Here is a 19329-nt window from a genome sequence, read left to right on the forward strand (position 1 = left end):
TGTAAATACTATTATTTATAACCATACAAAAAAACCATTTTATGCAAAAATCATCTCATGCTATCGTTTATATATATAGTTGAACATATATTTGTAGTAAAAATCGATAAAATTTACCAAAAGTTTCTGTATTTCTATCAATTAATCGGTTATCGATTTCCCTAAAGTTAGACTTCTCCGTTAACCAGCCAATATTGAACTTTAATCAGCACTTTATGCGAATCACCAAGACCAGTATATAAAATTATTTTTTACCTCTCACGTAAAAGGAATAAAAAAGAAGAAAATGAAAAAATGTATCGTATAACTTTTTCTATTAACAAAAAAAATAGAGAAAAATAAGGAAAGGAGAATTCACGTAACCCTTTCATACTCCGTTCCATAAAGTATTCGAAGCTATCGCGTTCAAGGCGAATTTCTACGCACGATCGAAGAAGAGTGCAATTTTCTTGACAAACAGGCAATACCTTTAACGATCGACGAAACGTACGGTAATTTTCTTGCTATTTCACCTTGTAGCAGCCCCGTGTGGCGTTCATTATTAGCGATATAGCGAGAACGTTCGTTATCCGCCCGTTCCTGCAAACAAGATCACTCGTCTGGGGTGGTATCTGCATGCAAATAGTCTAACAATCGAGCTCAAAGCATTGTTTTGTACGAATGTCTTCGATTAACATGCTCCCTGTGGAGATCAGCGGACAATTTTCCTGGAAAAGTGTCCGTAGAGGACAAGACGAGTCAGCGTTGTTTTCTGAGAGCAACAGTTACAACTTTTGACCCATGAATTGGGGTCACATACAAATATTTCATCTTTCTAAATATAATACTGTATTACAAATTGCATATTAAACTTGACTATCCACATTTCTAACAGATCAGGCACTTGTCTATTTATATTTATAACAATTCTGAATTATAATAAAGTCAAATTAACATTTTGAACTTTCCGATTTTTTAACTTATTACATATTTTTTTAATGGAATTTAAATCAGACTATCATGGAAGATAATGATTGGTAGTTTATTTTCATCTTGTAAATAACTTCTACACATTTTATTGCGTGTTTCGTATCGTTATTTTAAATAAATAAAAAATTCTGATTTAATTATTTTTCTAATAATCTATGCTAATCTGTCTAATATGATGTAACCTTACATAATTTTTGCTATCACATAGAAATCGCTTGTTCCCCACAATTCTACTGGAAAAGTGAAAAACTTCGGAAGTTTTATGTGGTTTTAAGTTCAATGGGCAAAGGCTGTGGAATTTTTTAAGATGTGGAATGCCATTAACTAAAATGTAATTAATAAGTTCGCCGATTTGAGAAACTTTGATGGTTATTGTTTTCTTCTATGAGATACGATTTGTAATTTGAAAAGGAAATAATTATACACCATGGATTCCGGAAAACGTAGTTTTAACTGGAACAATGGGAGAATGAAGGTTAAAACTGGTAGAAAATTCATTACGTAGGATGCGTGGGATGAAAGAAAATTACTGCAACATCAAGTGTGAAACTCGAACGAAAACCCCATTCAGTATAAACATTTACACCATCGTTTGTGTTCTACACACATTTCTGAAGTTGAAATCGCATTTTGCATACCATTCTGCATCTGTTTTTTATTTTTTCAAAGTTCTGTTTGAATTTTTGCTTTCAAAATAATTGCATGAATTTAACACTCAGTGGCTCATGAAAGTACATATTTGAACTTGTAGAGATCTTTCATAAGATTGATATGTTATGTGTGTTATAAGAAACATATTGAAATTTCATTAGTTTTGAAATGAGGCACAGTTGTCATAACTATATTGATACAATTTGAAACTAATCTGAAAATGTATATGCTCAAAGATAATGAAATAAACTTAAAAAATCATTCAGAAATTAAATTTATAATTCATGTTTTTATTATTTTATATGTATGTATGATATATGCGTGGTGCATGAAAACTCTATTTATTCTATATTGTAACAAAAATCTTATAAATAATACAATTATTTTAGCATTTGTGTTATTAAATTTCCTATTATATTCGTTATTCTTTGATTTTATGCATTTCATAAATGAGATTCATATTTTTACAAACTTGACTGAATTTCCTAACTAATTCTATTAAGCCTTTTTAATCCTGATCAATTAATTTTTCCTTTGACAATATAGATTAATTATGATTTATATGAGACCAATGGTTCTGTAAGTCATTGTATATGCAATCCAAATGCTAAAAAGCGGAATTCGAAATTTTATTAATCTTCTTTTAACGTTTTATTTAATTCCCGGTTGAAAACAAGAATAGGGCTGTTTCGAGAAAAATTTACACAAATCACTACCAGGAAAAAGTTGTTCCATTTTATCGAATTTTCAGTAGAAGTGAATTTCTCGTCCTTTGTTTTTCCAGAAATTTCTGACAGCATACGTTTTCGAATACAGAAGCGACAAGTGTAAATTTCACTTGTACAGTATTCACTTGGCAAGTATCCTGATTTCAAGTTCTCCTTGTTTTTCGATAATATAAATTTCTCGTATATAAAATAATTATTGCTATACACAGGGTCCTTCTGTTTTCGCCAGGTCATAACTTTGGCTCGTAAACATCTTTCTGTAAGACGTGTAACCGCAATAAAACTACGAAACATGCGAACGTAAAATCATTGCGCGACTTATCCAGTTACCGTGGATGTCCTTGAGAACCTCGATTTTAATTGTTCAATTTAATTTTAATTTTATTTAAATTGCTACAGAAAGTGTCTATATATAATCATAAATATACTTCATAAATATAAATAAATATATAAATATTTATATATATACACAAATAAATAAAAATATGATAAATAACAATTTATCGGGAAATAAGGACTGTGAGAATACTTCTTTAGCCTCTGTAAAAACTTCCGCGTTGTAATATTGTTCCAATATTATCAAACAGGAGAAAATTTTTGAAAAGGGTTAGTATTATTTTAATATCGTTAAACAAGGAAATATTGCATTGGCACGTGCTTGACGCTCGATAAAATGTGCGTTTTCACGGTTTTTTCACCTTTAACCTAGATCTGAAGTCACTCCTATATATTTTTTCTTCATTTCTGCGCGTCTTGAATAGCACACTAGCACACGACATTCTATTTGACGATCCAGTAAACATTTAACTCTTCAGATACATACTAAGGAAATGCAACTTAAAATAATATAAAAATTCACAGAAATATCAGTAATTTCTGTGACGTGATTTTGATTTCAAGATCTAAGTAAGGAACGCAGAAAATAAGAAATTTTCGAGAGAAATAATACGTCTATATGCAACAAATAATTGCATGAACAATGACGAAGGTCATAACTTGCTCATAAAATTAGACCGTAGTAATATTAATAACTCGATTATACGTGTACTAGTCCAGGAAACTATGTCGAGTAGCAAATTCCTTTTAATCGACATATTCTCTTGAAGGGTGTAAAGGGTGTCTTTATCATCCCTTCCGGTCGGTAAAGAATCTCCTGAATTATCCATAGTAGCTGAAAGAGTTGCTTTTCCAACACCAATCCAATGGTGAAATCGTGTCTGATCAGTGACCGACTCATACTATTGAAAAATTAAATCTTTATCAATAAACAGTATCTTTTAATTAATAATTTTTAGTTTTCATTAAAGTAACTTTTTAGTAAGTTTTTGTAATGATTATCTGTAAGATATTAGCATTATTAATTAATACGAACAAGCTGTATTTGATTATATACGGATTAAATATGGATATTAATAAGGAATTCTTAAGTGATTTCTTTCTAAAGATTTGGAAAATCTGCGTTATCATTAGATTACGGATGTATAAGAAAAATGCTTTTAGAAATACAATTAAAAAAATAGAATTTAAGCAGGAATATGTTTCACTCACTCAATATTAGACTAAAATTACTATAGTAAAGTTCAGCCCTTTCAATTTCTTTTCATAAAACATTTCTAAAACATAGTTTAACTGATAATTTGCAATGCAACCTCATAAGTAATTGACTTTTAACAGGAAACTTAGACACAATCGAAAAATGTAATTTTGATATAAACTACAACTATACTTAATCGGTAATGTTACATATGATACGAAAAATAAGAGTTGCAGATGACGCCTAACTCGCTAGACACGAAAAAGTATTGCGTATCATGTTTATTCTGTACCTCCTCTGTTCTGATATCAACTCTGCTTTATCAATCTCCACACCAAACCTCTTTGCCTGACTCCTGATCGATTCGTTCTACTGCAACACCGCTCTTACCGATAGCCAAACTTGTTGTAGCAGCACTGGTTACGTTTCCATGGAGCTTACCGTCGCTCATAGATTTGATCAATACTTCCCTTAATCGTGTGCCGAGCATCGTCCAAGTCGTGCTGGCCTTCGTGTATCGTGTACGCGTCCCGACGTTTTCCTCTTCGAATCTTTCAGTCCGTGACATGTCGTCGAAGGATCGATAGCGTTGCATGTATAAAAAAAGAATATGTTGCTACTTATTCTCCTGAACCTGCAAAAAGCATGAACGACGCGCGATCTGTGTTCGTGCAATCGAACGTGTAGAAAGAAACGTGACGACAAATCGTTGGGAGGTGTGCCGGATTTCGCGGTTCTTCTTGACAGACTGTGAAGATGAAGAGGCAGAATGTGAGGACTTTGTCGTTGGTAGTGTGTACGTTTACTTATTTGCTGATTGGCGCGGCGGTTTTCGACGCGTTGGAGTCGAACACGGAGAGGAAGCGCTGGGAGTTTTTATCGGGTGAGACTTGTCTCGTTGTCTTCAAGTGTAAATATGCGAATTTGTTGTTGGTAGAACATTGATATGAAAATAAATGCTATATGGAAAGTTGATGATGAAAGTTAAGGGTGAAAATGTATATAGAGGAAGGATGGAGGCAGAATATATAGAATTTGAAAATTCTATTGGATAAACTTTGCTTATTTTCACGTGTAAATATTTGAGTACGCGATTGGTAGATATATCTGTGGAAGACAGAATGTGTGTTATATATGGATCGTTCGTGATGTGAATTGATAGTGAATGTATGGAGAAAGAGGTAGAATATATAAAATTGAAAGTTTCTATTGGACGAGTTTTGTTTCGCTGTTCACGTATGTGAATGTGAGAAATGCTTAGAGTAAGAGATTGGTAGGAAATGAATAGGCAAATGAACAATATATAGAACACTGATGGCGAGCGATAAGGCCGGTAGTATATATAGAGGGGTAGTATAAATACACACGCACATATCAGCTGCGTCGGGGTTGATATTTTCACGTGTCGATGTTTAAGCGTGGGATTAAGGTAATCGTATAACGTTGAGGGTTGAAAATAGAGAGATAGGATGCACAGTATAATATTCAGCGCTGATATTTTCATAGATGAATATTTATATAATAATTAGTAGCATTTTCCGCTTGTGAATATTTAAGTATGTGATTAAATATTATGTTAAGAGTTAGGGATGAAAAATAGCAAGGAAGGGTAAATTTGGGGTAGCTATTCTCATACCTGCAAATTTTAATTCTCAATTAACAGAAAAATATGTAGCCAAGAATAGTAGAATATATACATTAATAATAATAATAATAATAATACTATCGAAAATTGTGGTTATGTTAATGATTTTAGAGGTTCGTCGAAACATGATCAAGAAGTACAACATCACGCAGGAAGATTACATAATGTTGGAAATTGTTATAATAGAAAATAAGCCACACAAAGCAGGCCCTCAATGGAAATTCGCTGGTGCCTTTTATTTCGCGACTCTTGTGCTTGCTATGATAGGTGAGTGATACCCTCAAGCGTGTTTGCTACGTGTTTAGAATGTTTATTTTGTGCAGTAGAAGTTAAATATGTATCGTAGATAATCGATATCAAGTTACAACCTTGGAATCTTTAATGTGTATGTATTTATAAAATACATAATAAATTCCTATATTCTATATGACACATAATAATCCTAAGTTTTTAGTTGATAGAGCATTATTCTATTCTATATTTATTATTATTCTATATTTGTATTACTCTAGATAAATTAATTTGACATATTCTGCATTATTTATATCAGAAACTTTCATATTAAGAGTTTTTATATTTGTCGAAGATGAAAGGACATCGAAGCCTCCCCTTTGGAACTTCGGGATAACCCCCCCCCCCCCATAACACTGTAATCTAGAGTCCACTATAGCTGTAATTAAACAATCGTAGTTATTCAATCCGATTGTAATTATTCGAGATTAGTGACAGTGAACTTTGGCTCGAGGCGGCAGTCTGTCGTAGTCCAACGTAGCCGCGGTTGTCACGTAAACTTAGGAGTTAGTTGACGAAAATAAAAAAATAGCTGAGTCGTAACACAACTATCGTCTTTAGTTCACAGCACAGGTTTACACAGATCGGAGAGATGTTCACTGTTCGGTAGTTTTGTCTATTTTTCCTCAGGTGTTCTCGTCTCATTACGGAGGAAAGCTCGGTGTGGATGCGCCCTTTTTAATTAACAACGCGGATTCGCTGTCCACACCTTCCGTTAGGAAAAGTGAGGGTAACGATTCACGATGCCAACTGATTATGAGTCATGTTAATAAATGAAGATAGGAGGAGAAAGCCTCCTACCAACGCGGCTAGTAGGTAATATTGTTTATGGCAAAAACCAGCTTTTTCGTTAGTCGAGTATTGGGTTTTTCCCATTAAGTAACTACCTGCTTTCCACGTAATTAGTAAGGACGTGTAACAACCTAAGGGTTGTTTCAAGGACCATCCATAAACAGATAATAGAAATAATAAACTTAAAAAGTTTAGGTTTATGGTGGGTCCCTGGGGTAATTGAGGGTTCGGAAAATTTCTTTTTTAAAACCAATAGTACATTAAAGTATGACATTCGAAGAATATTGTATAAAATTTTCACGGAGAAATATTAAAAAATACGGCAATGGCAGCAATTATTCGGACGTGTCTCGGAAAAAAGTATAATTGCGGTACCCCTCAGAACTTGGTGCTGTATCATCAGAAACCAAAAAGTTAAAGTTTATTCGTTAAGTAGCAGTTTTCCCCAGGTAACGCTGCGAAGATTTTTTCAAAATTTCAATTTCTCACTTTTTTGGAACACTTTGAAGGGAAAAACGCGATTTTGTGCGAAAATTTGCGGCTAATTTGTTATTTTAAAATAAAAATAATTAACAAATTTGAAAAAACTCTACAGTGTTACCTCGCAAATTATATACAGAAATAGTTTCTAAAATTTCAAAAGGATCGGTGCAGTAGTTCTGAAGTAATTGGGGGCACCGACTTTGAAAACGTGAGTTGTGGGGAAAACGCTTTAAAGTTTCGAACACTAAAAAATCTGGTATAAAACGTTCATAAGTGAATTTTATCGATTTACCTCTTCACTAGCGTGGCAATTGTTGAAAAGACTAATAAAAAATCAATTATCCTATAATATTTTTCACGATCCTTCGTAACTTGATCTTTAACAGTCACTTTTATTTTTTTAGCTGACGCACTATTTGTTGAAGTGCCGTGAAGTTCGTATTTACGTTTATGCGGAGGTACAATTTTTCTAGGTCTCGAACCAGTTGATTGTCTATCAGAACTAGTAACTTTTTTAGGCATTTTAGTAAGAATTTAACACAAAACTTAATGAAAATGGAATATTTACTCTTACACTAAATTTTTTACTCTACACTGACAAAATATACAGTACAGGTATAAGGAGGTTTGTACTTAAGTCGTTAAGTACTATAAATAGATCTGGGGGTAAGATTAGGTATTATATAGAGAAAAAAAACATCTGCGAAGTAACAATAGCACGCTCGGGTCGGGTAGGTAATATCATCCGACATGTATAAAAATACTCCTAACTTCGTCAATTTTGCTCCAATCAACTTGAAATTTTGACACAATATTCTTAAGATGTTATGCATTCAATTAAAAAATAAAAAAAAATGCAAAAAGAAAATTTTAAAACCTTACCTTAAAAGAAATATTTGTGGCGGCACGCGACAATAAACATCCCAACGGTTTCTGTCCCGTGGCTCGCCACACGCAGACCCTATTCTTCGAGTAAGATAATTGCCAGATGTCGATGCGTCTCCGCAGTACATGTTCAGCTAGCCTGAGGGCCCGTTATAAATCTTAAGATTTAGTTGACTAAAGTTCTTCAAACAGACAAACAGTCTTTGTCCCAACTACGGGAAGGTAGGGGGGACCTATCTTTTTCAACGAACGGCGTCTCCCACTAGCAACTTTCCCTCGAGGGCGGCTAGCATCTTTTTCTAACCACCGATATGGAGATTGATCAATTAGCAGCAACGCCAATTTCCCTTTCTCTCTGAACGAAGACGAATTGGATGGTCTCGTGTCCTTAGACACACCCCATCATAGTTTTCCTCTGTGGCATCATCGGGACGGAAACTCACTCTCTCGCTTGCGACCTCATCGACGAAAAGGTTAACACCTTACGGTCAGTGAATATCACCAAAGAATCCGACTTAGAGTATGTACACCTACCATTCCATTGACCGCGTATTCGTTAGCGAACCTAAGACCATTGTCACTAGTGTCGCGAGTGTGTGACCGCCGTGAGTTTGCGTCAACTTTGTAACCTCTTTGTTTGTGTCAATAAAAGTCACTTCCGTGGTGTAAGAAGATGGATAGCTTCAGTGAAGAATCATTACCTATCCCAAGCCCTCACCGTGATAGCGACTCGAGCCCGGACTCGGATCGTGACTCGACATCAGAAGTGGGATCCGAACATATGTTGTCGATGCGGGATCATATGTGCGTGAACTAATCCGGTCGCTAACAAAGAAGAACAAGGGACACAGGATAACAAGGATATCGTTACCGCGTTTTAACCCCGAAGCCGCGGACGCAGATCCAGCCGCCTGGTGCTCAGTCGTTAGTCTGCTTATGAAAGACAACCCTCTGAAAAACAGCGCGCTATATTCTGCTTTGAACCGTGCCCTAGAAGGCCCGGCAGCGTATTGGCTTATGCAAATAATGGATAGCGAAGAGGTCACATGGCCAGCTTTTAAGGAACAATTCATCGCGCACTTCGCTGGCCAAGAAACAGCAGCCTCGTCGCTAATCAAGGTATCCAAGGAACTACAGCGGGAGAACGAAACATCAGGAGCATACGGAAACCGTCTTGTTTCCCTCCTGTATTCGAAGTGGCGAAATTCAACAATGGAGGAAGTAGTCACCGCCACCGTTCTCTATCTAATGGGCTCGCGCGATCGACGCTTTGAACGACTAGCACTCACGCGTGATATTAAGTCGGTGAAACAATTTCGAAGAGAGATGCAGCCTTTCCTCTACGAGGAGAGGCGGACGTCTACGTCACGGAGGCCATCATCGGGCTCCGGAAATAAACGAAGCAGGTCATCCGCCCCCCGAAACAAGTGCCGCCACTGCAATAGTTACGGACATACGATATCTAAATGCCGCAAGAGGATGTAACGTCAATTCATATTAGAGGCAGGATGTGTGCAGGTTTTCACCGCGTACCCTCAATTACCCCAGGAACCCACCATAAACCTAAACTTTTTAAGTTTATTTCTGTTATCTGTTTATGGATGGTCCTTGAAACAGCCCTTAGGTTGTTACACGTCCTTACTAATTACGGGGAAAGCAGGTAGTTACTTAATGGGAAAAACCCAATACTCGACTAACGAAAAAGCTGTTTTTTACCATAAACAATATTACCTACTAGCCGCGTTGGTAGGAGGCTTTCTCCTCCTATCTTCATTTATTAACATAACCAATTGGCATCGTGGATCGTTATCCTCACTTTTCCTAACGGAAGGTGCGAACAGCGAATCCGCGTCGTTAATTAAGAAGGACGCACCCACACCGAGCTTTCCTCCGTAATGAGACGAGAACACCTGGGAAGAAATAGACAAAAACCATCGAACAGTGAACATCTCTCCGATCGGTGTAAACTTGTGCTGTGCTAGAAAATAAAGACAATAGTTGTGTCACGACTCAGCTATTTTATTTTCATCAACCCACCCCTAAGTTTACGTGACAAGGATGAAGTTGGAACCGAGGAAGGACTCCCAACGCCTGGAGGAAAGCCGACCGGCCGCATGGCCAAAAGCATCGTGCTTTAAATGCCATAAGAAGGGACACCGCGCCTCATTGCCCGTTGCAGCTATTTCCTTTTTTTAAAGAGACTTATAGAATTACTCCATGCCTTTGTTAGACAAAGCGTTCATCCCTTGACCGCGGCTACGTTGGGCGACAGACTGTCGCCTCGAGCCAAAGCTCACTGTCACTAATCTCGAACAATTACAATCGGATTGAATAACTACGATTGTTTAATTACAGCTATAGTGGACTCTAGATTACAGTGTTGGGGGGGGGGGTTATCCCGAAGTTCCAAAGGGGAGGCTTCGATGTCCTTTCATCTCCGACATATTTATATTCTTAATCATCATAAGATTTTATTTTAATTTATTCTATAAAATTTCAAGGGTACGGACACTCAACGCCAGTCACCATAGGAGGAAAAGCATTCTGCATGGCATACGCCATGGTAGGCATTCCTCTCGGTCTGATAATGTTCCAGAGTATCGGTGAACGTCTGAACAAGTTCGCCTCTGTAGTCATTAAACGAGCAAAGACGTATTTAAGATGCCAGAAAACAGAAGCAACTGAGATTAATCTAATGCTCGCGACTGGTTTACTTTCGAGCATAATTATCACGACTGGAGCTGCTGTGTTCTCGCGTTACGAGGGATGGAGCTACTTCGACAGCTTCTACTACTGTTTTGTCACGCTGACTACCATCGGTTTTGGTGATTACGTCGCCTTACAGGTAAATTCGTCTAACGATAAATTCAATATTTCATCGAAATCTTATCAAACCTTTGTCAATTCGTATTAATAACCCTGATATTTTATCGAAGTTTCATAAGAAGTTAGAATTTGTTAATTTTTAACAAGAACTTTTTTGTTGCTTGAATTTTATTGCTTCGTTATTATTAGTTTCTCAATTCATTTTTGTTGATAGGAGAATATTTCTTCTTCAATTCGCTTTATCTTAATATTTAAATTTAGCAAAAGACTTTTGTAATATTTGTTTGTGATAAAAACGTTGCAGAATGATCACGCACTTTCCAATAAACCTGGATACGTGGCCTTAAGCTTAGTCTTTATACTATTCGGCCTGGCCGTCGTCGCTGCCAGCATAAACTTACTCGTCCTCCGCTTTATGACGATGTAAGTACATATTCCCTCACCCCAAAGCGTGCACATATATCTCACTTGTCCCCTTTTACTTATCGCCATTCTGTCTTCTCAGGCCACGCAGTAAATGTAGGTCACGTCCAAGATATTACTCTTCAAAAATTTATGTGATATCTTTGAGCACATTTCCACTTATTTCACTTCTTCAATGATCAAAAAGTAAAGAGGGTTTCTTTTAATAAAATTTCAATTATTCACAGCCAAATTTTTTTTATTAAAAACTTCCAAAGATTGAAAAGAATTCTCCAGTTATATTTATAACATTACACTTAATAAGAGAGTTCTATCCCTAGATATCAAAGAAATATCAAAGTATTGCTACCGATTGTATGTTCTCAAGTCGTATGACTTGAAATTTTGAATCTTGAATTTTGAAGCCCTGAAAAATTCTGAAATTTCTAATCTTTCTTAATTGTTAAATAGGAACACGGGTGACGCTCGCCGCGACGAAGAGCTTCAACCAGCTTCTCATCACGTGTTAACACTAGACGGTGAGGTGGTCGCTGTAAATGGAAAACTATTAGCTGGCCACGTGCCCATAGTTCACGACACGGATGACTGCGTGAGCGTGTGCTCGTGCACGTGTCTAGGACCACCGAATTCTGAGCTTCTGGACCAAGGTTACCAAGGCTACAGGCCTCCTTCAATCTCGAGCCTTCGCGTGAAACGTGCATCCGTCTGATGGAAGGAGTTCCGTCGTCGCAGTTTACGTCGTCGATTATCGAGAGCTGACAGCAGAGAACTACTTGGTATCGACGTGTAAAAGATCGACTCGAAAATTAATATAACCAAATGGATTTAAAAATCCGCGAAGGAAACAATGACATTGGAAATAATTTCATTGGTATAGTTCACAATGGAGATTTTCAAGTTGATTCAAATTGGACCGATGTTCGAAATTGTGTTCTTATAAGATCTACCTTATAACGTTATAACGTTCAAGGACTCGTTATCGATTTTTGAAGACGTATTTTGAAGACAGCCAGTGGAGTTTGTTCTGTGGAGGTGACTTTAGAATTGAACTATTGAATTGTACTTGGCTCATGTTGTAACATTACGAATAGTCGTAAGAAGAAGGACGTTCAGAGAATGTTTGATCGTTTGTAGACGATTTTGTAACGGTTTGTAACGGTTTCGTACGTTTCATATCGTACCACGGACCATTTTCTCCCGGTGAATTCCGAGAGAATTTCAAATTCTCTAGAAAATTTAAGAATTCGAATTCGTATTCGGTGTTTATGCTGTGTCATATGTATTGAACGATTATTGAAATTATTGAAGATTGTAGATTAGTCATGAAGGTTGCATTGGTATTAGAAATTGTTGCTTAGAGGATTGCTTTGTTCCGAAGATAAGTTGGGTTTCTTCGAATAAATTTTCAAATTAAAATTTTTTATGATTTTCACTACCTATGTTGCATGTTAATAAAATCTTTTACATTTTACAAAAATCTGTTCTCAAAGTGTACGTATATGATTTACATAAATTATGACAGAAACATTTGCCTAGATTTTGATATCCTTCAAAAATGTTATACGGACAAAACGATCCTCGTAAAAGAGAAAATAATTTGTTTGATGAAAGTTGAAGAAGTAGAGATCGCCGTTTCGATCTCGGTTATTTGTATGTATACTGAATATATAAAACGTAAACAGAACAATATCCAGGCCTCGTTAGCATGATTGTTAAATACATATATACGACTCGATGTTTGTACTAATAAACGTAAAAGCTGGAGAATGTGAAAATTTCACGTAAATCGTCAATCGACGAAAAGAAAAAATCGATCCTAGGAAGTAGCTTAATTTTGTAGCTACGAAAATTGTGATTGTACAATTTTCGAGAATTGTAACTTGAACTTGAATAACAATTTTATCGTACTTGCGATGCGAAAGAAACATACATACATCTCAGCGTCGTATTTTTTAAACCTAAGATTAGAGAATATATCAACCGACAAACAGGAATAACCGGGAAGACTGATAGTTGAATTAACTGACTAGTTGTTATCTTTTTAACACAAATTTCTCTAGGCGCCTGTTTTAACCCTCCAAAAGTTAAAAAGTTAAGAATTGTAAAATATTCATGTAATTTTAGTATTTTTATAATTCATTTATTGTAGTATCTACGTTTGTCTGTTTAATTTTGTAATTATGTAGTATTTGTGTAAGCGATCGTGAATTTTGTAAAAGTATACGATAAATAGTCGCTTATTTGTTGTTGATTAAAAGCATTCATGTTTAGTTTAGTTTAAACGTGAAACGAAATTTTTGGAGACTAAAAAATGATATATTGTGAATATTTCAAGTAACTGCAGGGTGGTTTCTAAGTATCTTGTATTTTAGATGTTTAAGATATTACTAAAGATACTGAGATTTTAGAGGGAATTTTTAAACATTAATTTCGATCAGTCTCTATGGCCAACAGGAAAAATTTAGATTTTCGAAGATTTGAATATTTTGATAGTCTAGATATCTGTTTAGATGGTTTAAGTATCTAGAGATATAAAACATAAGACAAATAATTTTTCATTTTAAATATTACAAATATTTCATCGAAGCATGTTCTAACATTTTACAAGTGAAGCCAGATTATTCAACGCTACTTCGTAAATATTTAGTTTCAGAATATAGGGTCATAAATTTATCAAAATTTTCACAGCATGCACAAAGAATAGAAACATGGATAAAAGGACAACAGTTTACTTTTAATAATCATAATTATAATAATTAAATATATATACAATATAATTAATATATATATAATAAATTTGAAAATAGCATATTTTTCGTTTCAAACTAAAGTAAGCCAGAAACCAAATAAAACTTATTTCGATGAATTTGATTATTCTGGCTTCAGAGTAACTCACATACGTATAAAAATATTTGCCAGAAAAAATGATGCTCAAAAATGAAAGTGCATTAAACATAGCAAGCAAACTGACTGGAGGGTTAAAACGAATTCCAAAATATTTTATGTTTTATTGTTTCTTACATTCGAACTTACAGTTGCCGGTACCATACCATATCAATGCTTCTTTTCTTCCCAACGACGCGTTCTGTTTTCGTCAATTATCGATGATTGATCTGAGTGATCAACAGACGCACAAAAGCAGTTACGTATCGTTTAACAAAAATAGCGACAAAACCACGATCGATCCTCATAGGAACATCGCTGCACAGAGTAAACGATAATGTGCACTCATTTGTATACATGTACCTTAGTTCATAGGCGCTCGTCGTATTCTAAGACGGTATATGATTGGGTATATTTTTTATCGTCGAGAGTTTTTTAATAAACGACAGTTCATTATTTTCTTTCTCACGTTCATTTCTTCCCTGCCTGTTTTCACTTACATCGATTCAAAATTTGCAAACTTCGGATCGGGATTTGAAAATCGTGAAAACCCTTCAGGTTATGAATTTTGATCCACAATCGAGGAAAAGCTGGATTATGATAGAAATAAGTCAATATGGAAATTATTTTACGCTAAATTATATTCGCGGTGTACTCGAACTGTGTGAAAATAATCAAAATTAAAGTTTAAAGTTTACAGTTCATACTTCAGAGTTCGAAGTTTAAAGTTTGGGGTTAAAAGCTCAAGATTCAAGGGCGAAGTTCCAAATTTAGCGTTCAAAACTTCCGACTAGAAGTTCAAGATTTAATGTTACAATTCCAGATTTCAAATATCACATCTTAAGTTTCAAGTTTCAAATTGCTATATTACAACTAATTAGACAATTTGTAGCAAGAGAAAAGCATGGATTCCGGCGTGAAGCCCCATATCTGTGCCTTAAAAAATAGTGACAAATACTACATGTTTGGTTCAGATGAGGACATCACGTGTAAAAATATATGGATAAACATGTTCCAAATCAATGGGAAAACACCGAGGGCGAAAATATTTTTCGACAGTATAGCGCACGTGTGTGCCGAGAGAAGAAGGCATGCTTTGATACATTGGTGGATTATTCATCCTTGCAGTAATTGGAGGTACCTATGAAATTAAGGGCACAAACGAAAAAATAAAAAATATTTTTAAAAAACGGTTAAACAGATACAGCTTGCATTAAAGAAATTTTTTAGGTTTCTATGGGACTTGGTAATGACAGTGGTATATATGGTTGGCTTTCTGACGATCCCATTTTCCGTCAGTTTTATTGTCATGAGTCACGATAGAATTCGAATGGATAAATTCAATTTTTTAATCTACGCTTTCTGCTGGATGGATATAGTATGCAATTGCTTCACTGGATATTACGACAAGAAACTCATGCAGGTGGAATTGGCTCCCTTCAAGATATTCATGTACTTTCTTTACATATATCTTTTTAGAATGCAGAATTTGCATATAGAATATTTTGTATTCATTTAAATTTTAATTGATTTAAATATCATGTGATATTAAGAAATATCTAGTATGAAAGTTGATTGATTTAAGAGTGCAAATAACATGATTTATTCTCACAGGAACTATTTAAAAACCTTTCTTATAATGGATATCCTTTCCTCATTGCCATGGGATCACATAACGTTGCCATGGCGAAGTCTTCCTGGAAGAGAATCTAATCATTTAGTTTCTCTACTCAATCTCTTACCTTGTTTGAAGCTGTCGCGTTATAGCTACGTTAATATGCGAATCTCCGAGCTTTTTAGCGTAATCTCCCTTTTTTAAATTTAAAGGAAATTTTAAAAATTTATAAATAATTTTAACTGCGCGCGTACATCATTGTTACGGATATCTTTATTCGGCATTTTAGCATTTCGAAGTGATGCACTTTTATTACGAACTATTTTCCACCTTCATGCTGGGATTTTACATAATGTACTGGTCTTCGTGTCTGTATTACTTGATACCAGTGTTAGTTTTGCACTTCAGTAACTCTTTACCAGAAGTAAGGGATGAAAAATATATACTACTACCTATTCTTAGATTTCAAAATCTAATTAATAAATAATGTTTAATAATATATTATGTTCATGAGTGAAAGTTCATAGCATTGCATCTTTTTTTAAATTAAAAAGATTAATGAAGTTAAACAAGAAGAATTAAATATTTCACTTTTATTCAATATGAAGAGTAGAGAAATAATTGTTTCTAGTGATTGCAAATAATAAAATTGCAACAAATAAATATTATTACAAAACGATAATATTAAAACACAATTCGCGTGAGATGAAATTTCACTAATTATAGCCTCTAAGAATTGCAGAAATGTAGATAGAAAATTTATAGTAATATAATTTTATAAACGTTATACAGGAATGTCCTGAATGTTGGATGACAGGGTTAGACAGCAGCAGCATACCTTCCAGGTTTCAATATACACTCTTTATCGTCGTGGAGAAATTAGCAGCGAGTGGTTACGGTGGTTTCGTGCCAAGAACAAGCGGTCACATTGTACTGAGCTTTGTTCTTATACTCATTGGTAGAGTGCTCGAATGTTACATTGCAGGCAAGATACTTTCTAAAGAATCACGTAGACGCATATATTTTCAATCTCTAAATAGTATATGAATCTCATTTTAGTGATGCTGATTCAAATAAAAGCAGGAAAACAAGCATCGGAATCGAAATTTCAAGAAATAATAAATCAGTTATGCGCTTACACGAGTCAAAAACAATTACCAAAGCACATGAAGATTCGTCTTCTGGCTTATTACTATTATCGTTTTAGGAATAGTTACTTTCGCGAAAAGTCTATCTTATCTAATTTATCAGGTAACCAAATATAATTTACTATTTCATTCGTTTCTTGATTAAGATTTATAATTAATTAATAAATCGTTGTAATCTAGAACAATTACGTCAAGAGATTGCGCTTCAATCGAGCCATCGTTTAGTCCAAAATGTAGCAATATTCAAAGACTTACCCAAATACGTTTTACGATCCATCATAAAGAATTTGAAATTCGAGCTTTATCTACCGAACGACGTGATCATCAAAGCAGGAGCTTATGGCGATTGTATGTTCTTTTTATCTGCTGGAACTGTCGCTGTACTAACACCCACTGGCAAAGAGGTATGTGTATCCTTAACATTTCTAACCAAAGAAAAATTTAAAATTTCCATTAAATCTAACTTAAACTTTTAAATTACAGTATTGATTTAACGTGTCATATATTAATTTTCCTCTCTATTTATATCTCTAATCCCTAAACGTGTTTATACATGCTAATATAATTATACACAAATTAATAAGAACATATTAAAAAACATTTATTTACAATTTTATTATCGAACTGATACCATTAGATTCCATTTCTCCCGAAATACTTTCCCTGGTTTCAAGACCAAATTCCGTTCATGAATGTCCTTCCTCTTCATACCTACAATTTTCTCCTACCCTATAAATGTAATTATACACGTATCAACAAGAAAATATCAAACAAAATCATTTTCTTTCAATTTTGTTGTACCATTCATTGTTCAAGTACCATTAAACTCCATTTTGTATACGTTACATTTCATTTTTCATAAAGGTACTTGCCCGATCCAGATTTTACTTAAATTTAACACACCAGAAAGATCGAACCCTTCCCTTTAAAATGCTTTATGATTTAAGGTCCTACGACTTTTCGTCTTTAGGATACGTCAGTTTAAAATGAATGATAACTTGCAGCATTTCGCTATCGCTGTCCTTCTCGCACTCTCGGATCTCTCTGTCGCACGCGGCTTTCCTAACCTACTGCACACATGCTCATGCGCGCTAATTAGGAACGTGTACCGTACTACGCGCGTAAGCACGTGCAATAACTAGGTCACGTTGTTTCCGGCAATTTCGGTCATTTATCTTTTCGCACAAATTCGTACGCGTCGCTTTAAATCGCTGTATCTCCGAAACCACTTGAGATATCGACTTAAAACAAAAAGCATTCTGAAGTGTATGTTTCCTGCTATCTTTCAAGCTACTTTGCATTCAACTGAAGTGATTATTGCGGTAATTTGTTGTTGATTTCTATGACTACCTTTTTATAAGATGAATAAATTGTATGGCAATTAACGAATGAATGTAATGATCAATATTATAGAGCATAGTTAAAATTATATGATGTCTTTATAAAGATACTGATTGTGAGCTAATAGGCGTGTTATAGTTTTCTCACATATTAATTGAGATTAGGATAAAATGCTTGTTACTGATATATTTTTGTAATTACTTTTGATTATTTGAAGGAATTTCGCAGTAATTATAAAATGAGTACAAAAATCGATATAGAGAGATTTTTTTTGCAAAAAAGGTATTCGATGTGAGAAACAATTCTCTTTCAACTCGTTTCTCACTTTCGTTTCTTAAGATTCAATTTTATTAAGGCAGTAATGAGTATTCGTTATTTTCATCATTCACGAAGCTAATTTCTTTCCTTTTTTTTTCTTTTTTTTTTGTAGATCTGTCACCTGGACGACGGAGCCCATTTTGGAGAAGTAGCGCTTCTAGTTGGTGAACAAAGAAGAGTCGCAAGCGTGATCGCGATTGAAGTGTGCGAGGTGTACCGTTTGGATCGCAAAGATTTTCGAAAGTGCATCTCCGTGCACACGGAGTTATTCGCGAAGATCGAGAGACTCGCGACCGAGAGGATCGAGAGAGCTATGATCATTGAAGAACACCATAAACGTCATCTTAAGCGAAGTTCTGTTCAAGCTGATAGAAAAACTGTAGGACGTTATACGTAATACGTAATACGTAATAATAATACGTAATATTATACTCAATAATAATAAATGTTAATATAGTAATTATGTTAATAATTCTTGTAATTATTAAATAAACAATGTGATATAAAGATTTAGATGCAACAAAATATTGTTAGAAAAATTCGCATACCTATTAATTACGAGAAAGAATAATCCTCGTCAAGAAGTCGCTGATAGCAACAAAGTTCGATAAGAAAAATAATCATGCTAATCGTTTAATCATATATTTAAGGATCTTATATATTATTATTGTCCATACAATGTTTGTATAGTGGCATTCCTTCATTTCTACCTTTATTTTATATATATAATTATATATATTTATATTATATTAATCGTTACCTACGGTATAACTTACAAGTACTAAAATCACTAAAAT

The 19329-nt window shown here is 34.7% G+C and overlaps 3 protein-coding genes across 3 annotated transcripts; all 3 read left to right on the plus strand.

Moving 5' to 3' along the window:
- Positions 1 to 4358: 4358 nt before the first annotated feature.
- LOC117236663 (two pore potassium channel protein sup-9) lies at positions 4359 to 13962 on the plus strand. The gene is made up of 5 exons (XM_033499797.1): positions 4359 to 4765; positions 5639 to 5794; positions 10480 to 10823; positions 11109 to 11227; positions 11678 to 13962. The coding sequence occupies exons 1-5, from the start codon at positions 4639 to 4641 to the stop codon at positions 11934 to 11936; spliced, it is 1005 nt and encodes a 334-aa protein (XP_033355688.1). The 5' UTR covers positions 4359 to 4638; the 3' UTR covers positions 11937 to 13962.
- A 705-nt stretch (positions 13963 to 14667) lies between these two features.
- Positions 14668 to 15929, plus strand: LOC117236646 (potassium/sodium hyperpolarization-activated cyclic nucleotide-gated channel 3-like). Its single transcript, XM_033499771.1, has 3 exons — positions 14668 to 15247; positions 15341 to 15562; positions 15725 to 15929. The coding sequence occupies exons 1-3, from the start codon at positions 15015 to 15017 to the stop codon at positions 15927 to 15929; spliced, it is 660 nt and encodes a 219-aa protein (XP_033355662.1). The 5' UTR covers positions 14668 to 15014.
- A 595-nt stretch (positions 15930 to 16524) lies between these two features.
- LOC117236647 (potassium/sodium hyperpolarization-activated cyclic nucleotide-gated channel 3-like) lies at positions 16525 to 18929 on the plus strand. The gene is made up of 4 exons (XM_033499772.1): positions 16525 to 16710; positions 16785 to 16976; positions 17054 to 17277; positions 18645 to 18929. The coding sequence occupies exons 1-4, from the start codon at positions 16536 to 16538 to the stop codon at positions 18927 to 18929; spliced, it is 876 nt and encodes a 291-aa protein (XP_033355663.1). The 5' UTR covers positions 16525 to 16535.
- Positions 18930 to 19329: the final 400 nt, after the last annotated feature.

This window comes from Bombus vosnesenskii, unplaced genomic scaffold, assembly GCF_011952255.1.
Source record: "Bombus vosnesenskii isolate JDL3184/JDL3185 unplaced genomic scaffold, Bvos_JDL3184-5_v1.1 scf7180000013351, whole genome shotgun sequence".
In the NCBI taxonomy this organism is placed as follows: Eukaryota; Metazoa; Arthropoda; class Insecta; order Hymenoptera; family Apidae; genus Bombus; species Bombus vosnesenskii.

Coding starts and splice junctions, on each gene's coding strand:
- LOC117236663 (XM_033499797.1), top strand. CDS start 4,639: ATGAAGAGGCAGAATGTGAGGACTTTGTCGTTGGTAGTGTGTACGTTT. Junction 4,766..5,638: donor GCGCTGGGAGTTTTTATCGG/GTGAGACTTGTC, acceptor TAATGATTTTAG/AGGTTCGTCGAAACATGATC. Junction 11,228..11,677: donor GTCCTCCGCTTTATGACGAT/GTAAGTACATAT, acceptor ATTGTTAAATAG/GAACACGGGTGACGCTCGCC.
- LOC117236646 (XM_033499771.1), top strand. CDS start 15,015: ATGGATTCCGGCGTGAAGCCCCATATCTGTGCCTTAAAAAATAGTGAC. Junction 15,248..15,340: donor CATCCTTGCAGTAATTGGAG/GTACCTATGAAA, acceptor GAAATTTTTTAG/GTTTCTATGGGACTTGGTAA. Junction 15,563..15,724: donor GCTCCCTTCAAGATATTCAT/GTACTTTCTTTA, acceptor TTATTCTCACAG/GAACTATTTAAAAACCTTTC.
- LOC117236647 (XM_033499772.1), top strand. CDS start 16,536: ATGACAGGGTTAGACAGCAGCAGCATACCTTCCAGGTTTCAATATACA. Junction 16,711..16,784: donor GCTCGAATGTTACATTGCAG/GCAAGATACTTT, acceptor ATCTCATTTTAG/TGATGCTGATTCAAATAAAA. Junction 16,977..17,053: donor TATCTTATCTAATTTATCAG/GTAACCAAATAT, acceptor GTTGTAATCTAG/AACAATTACGTCAAGAGATT.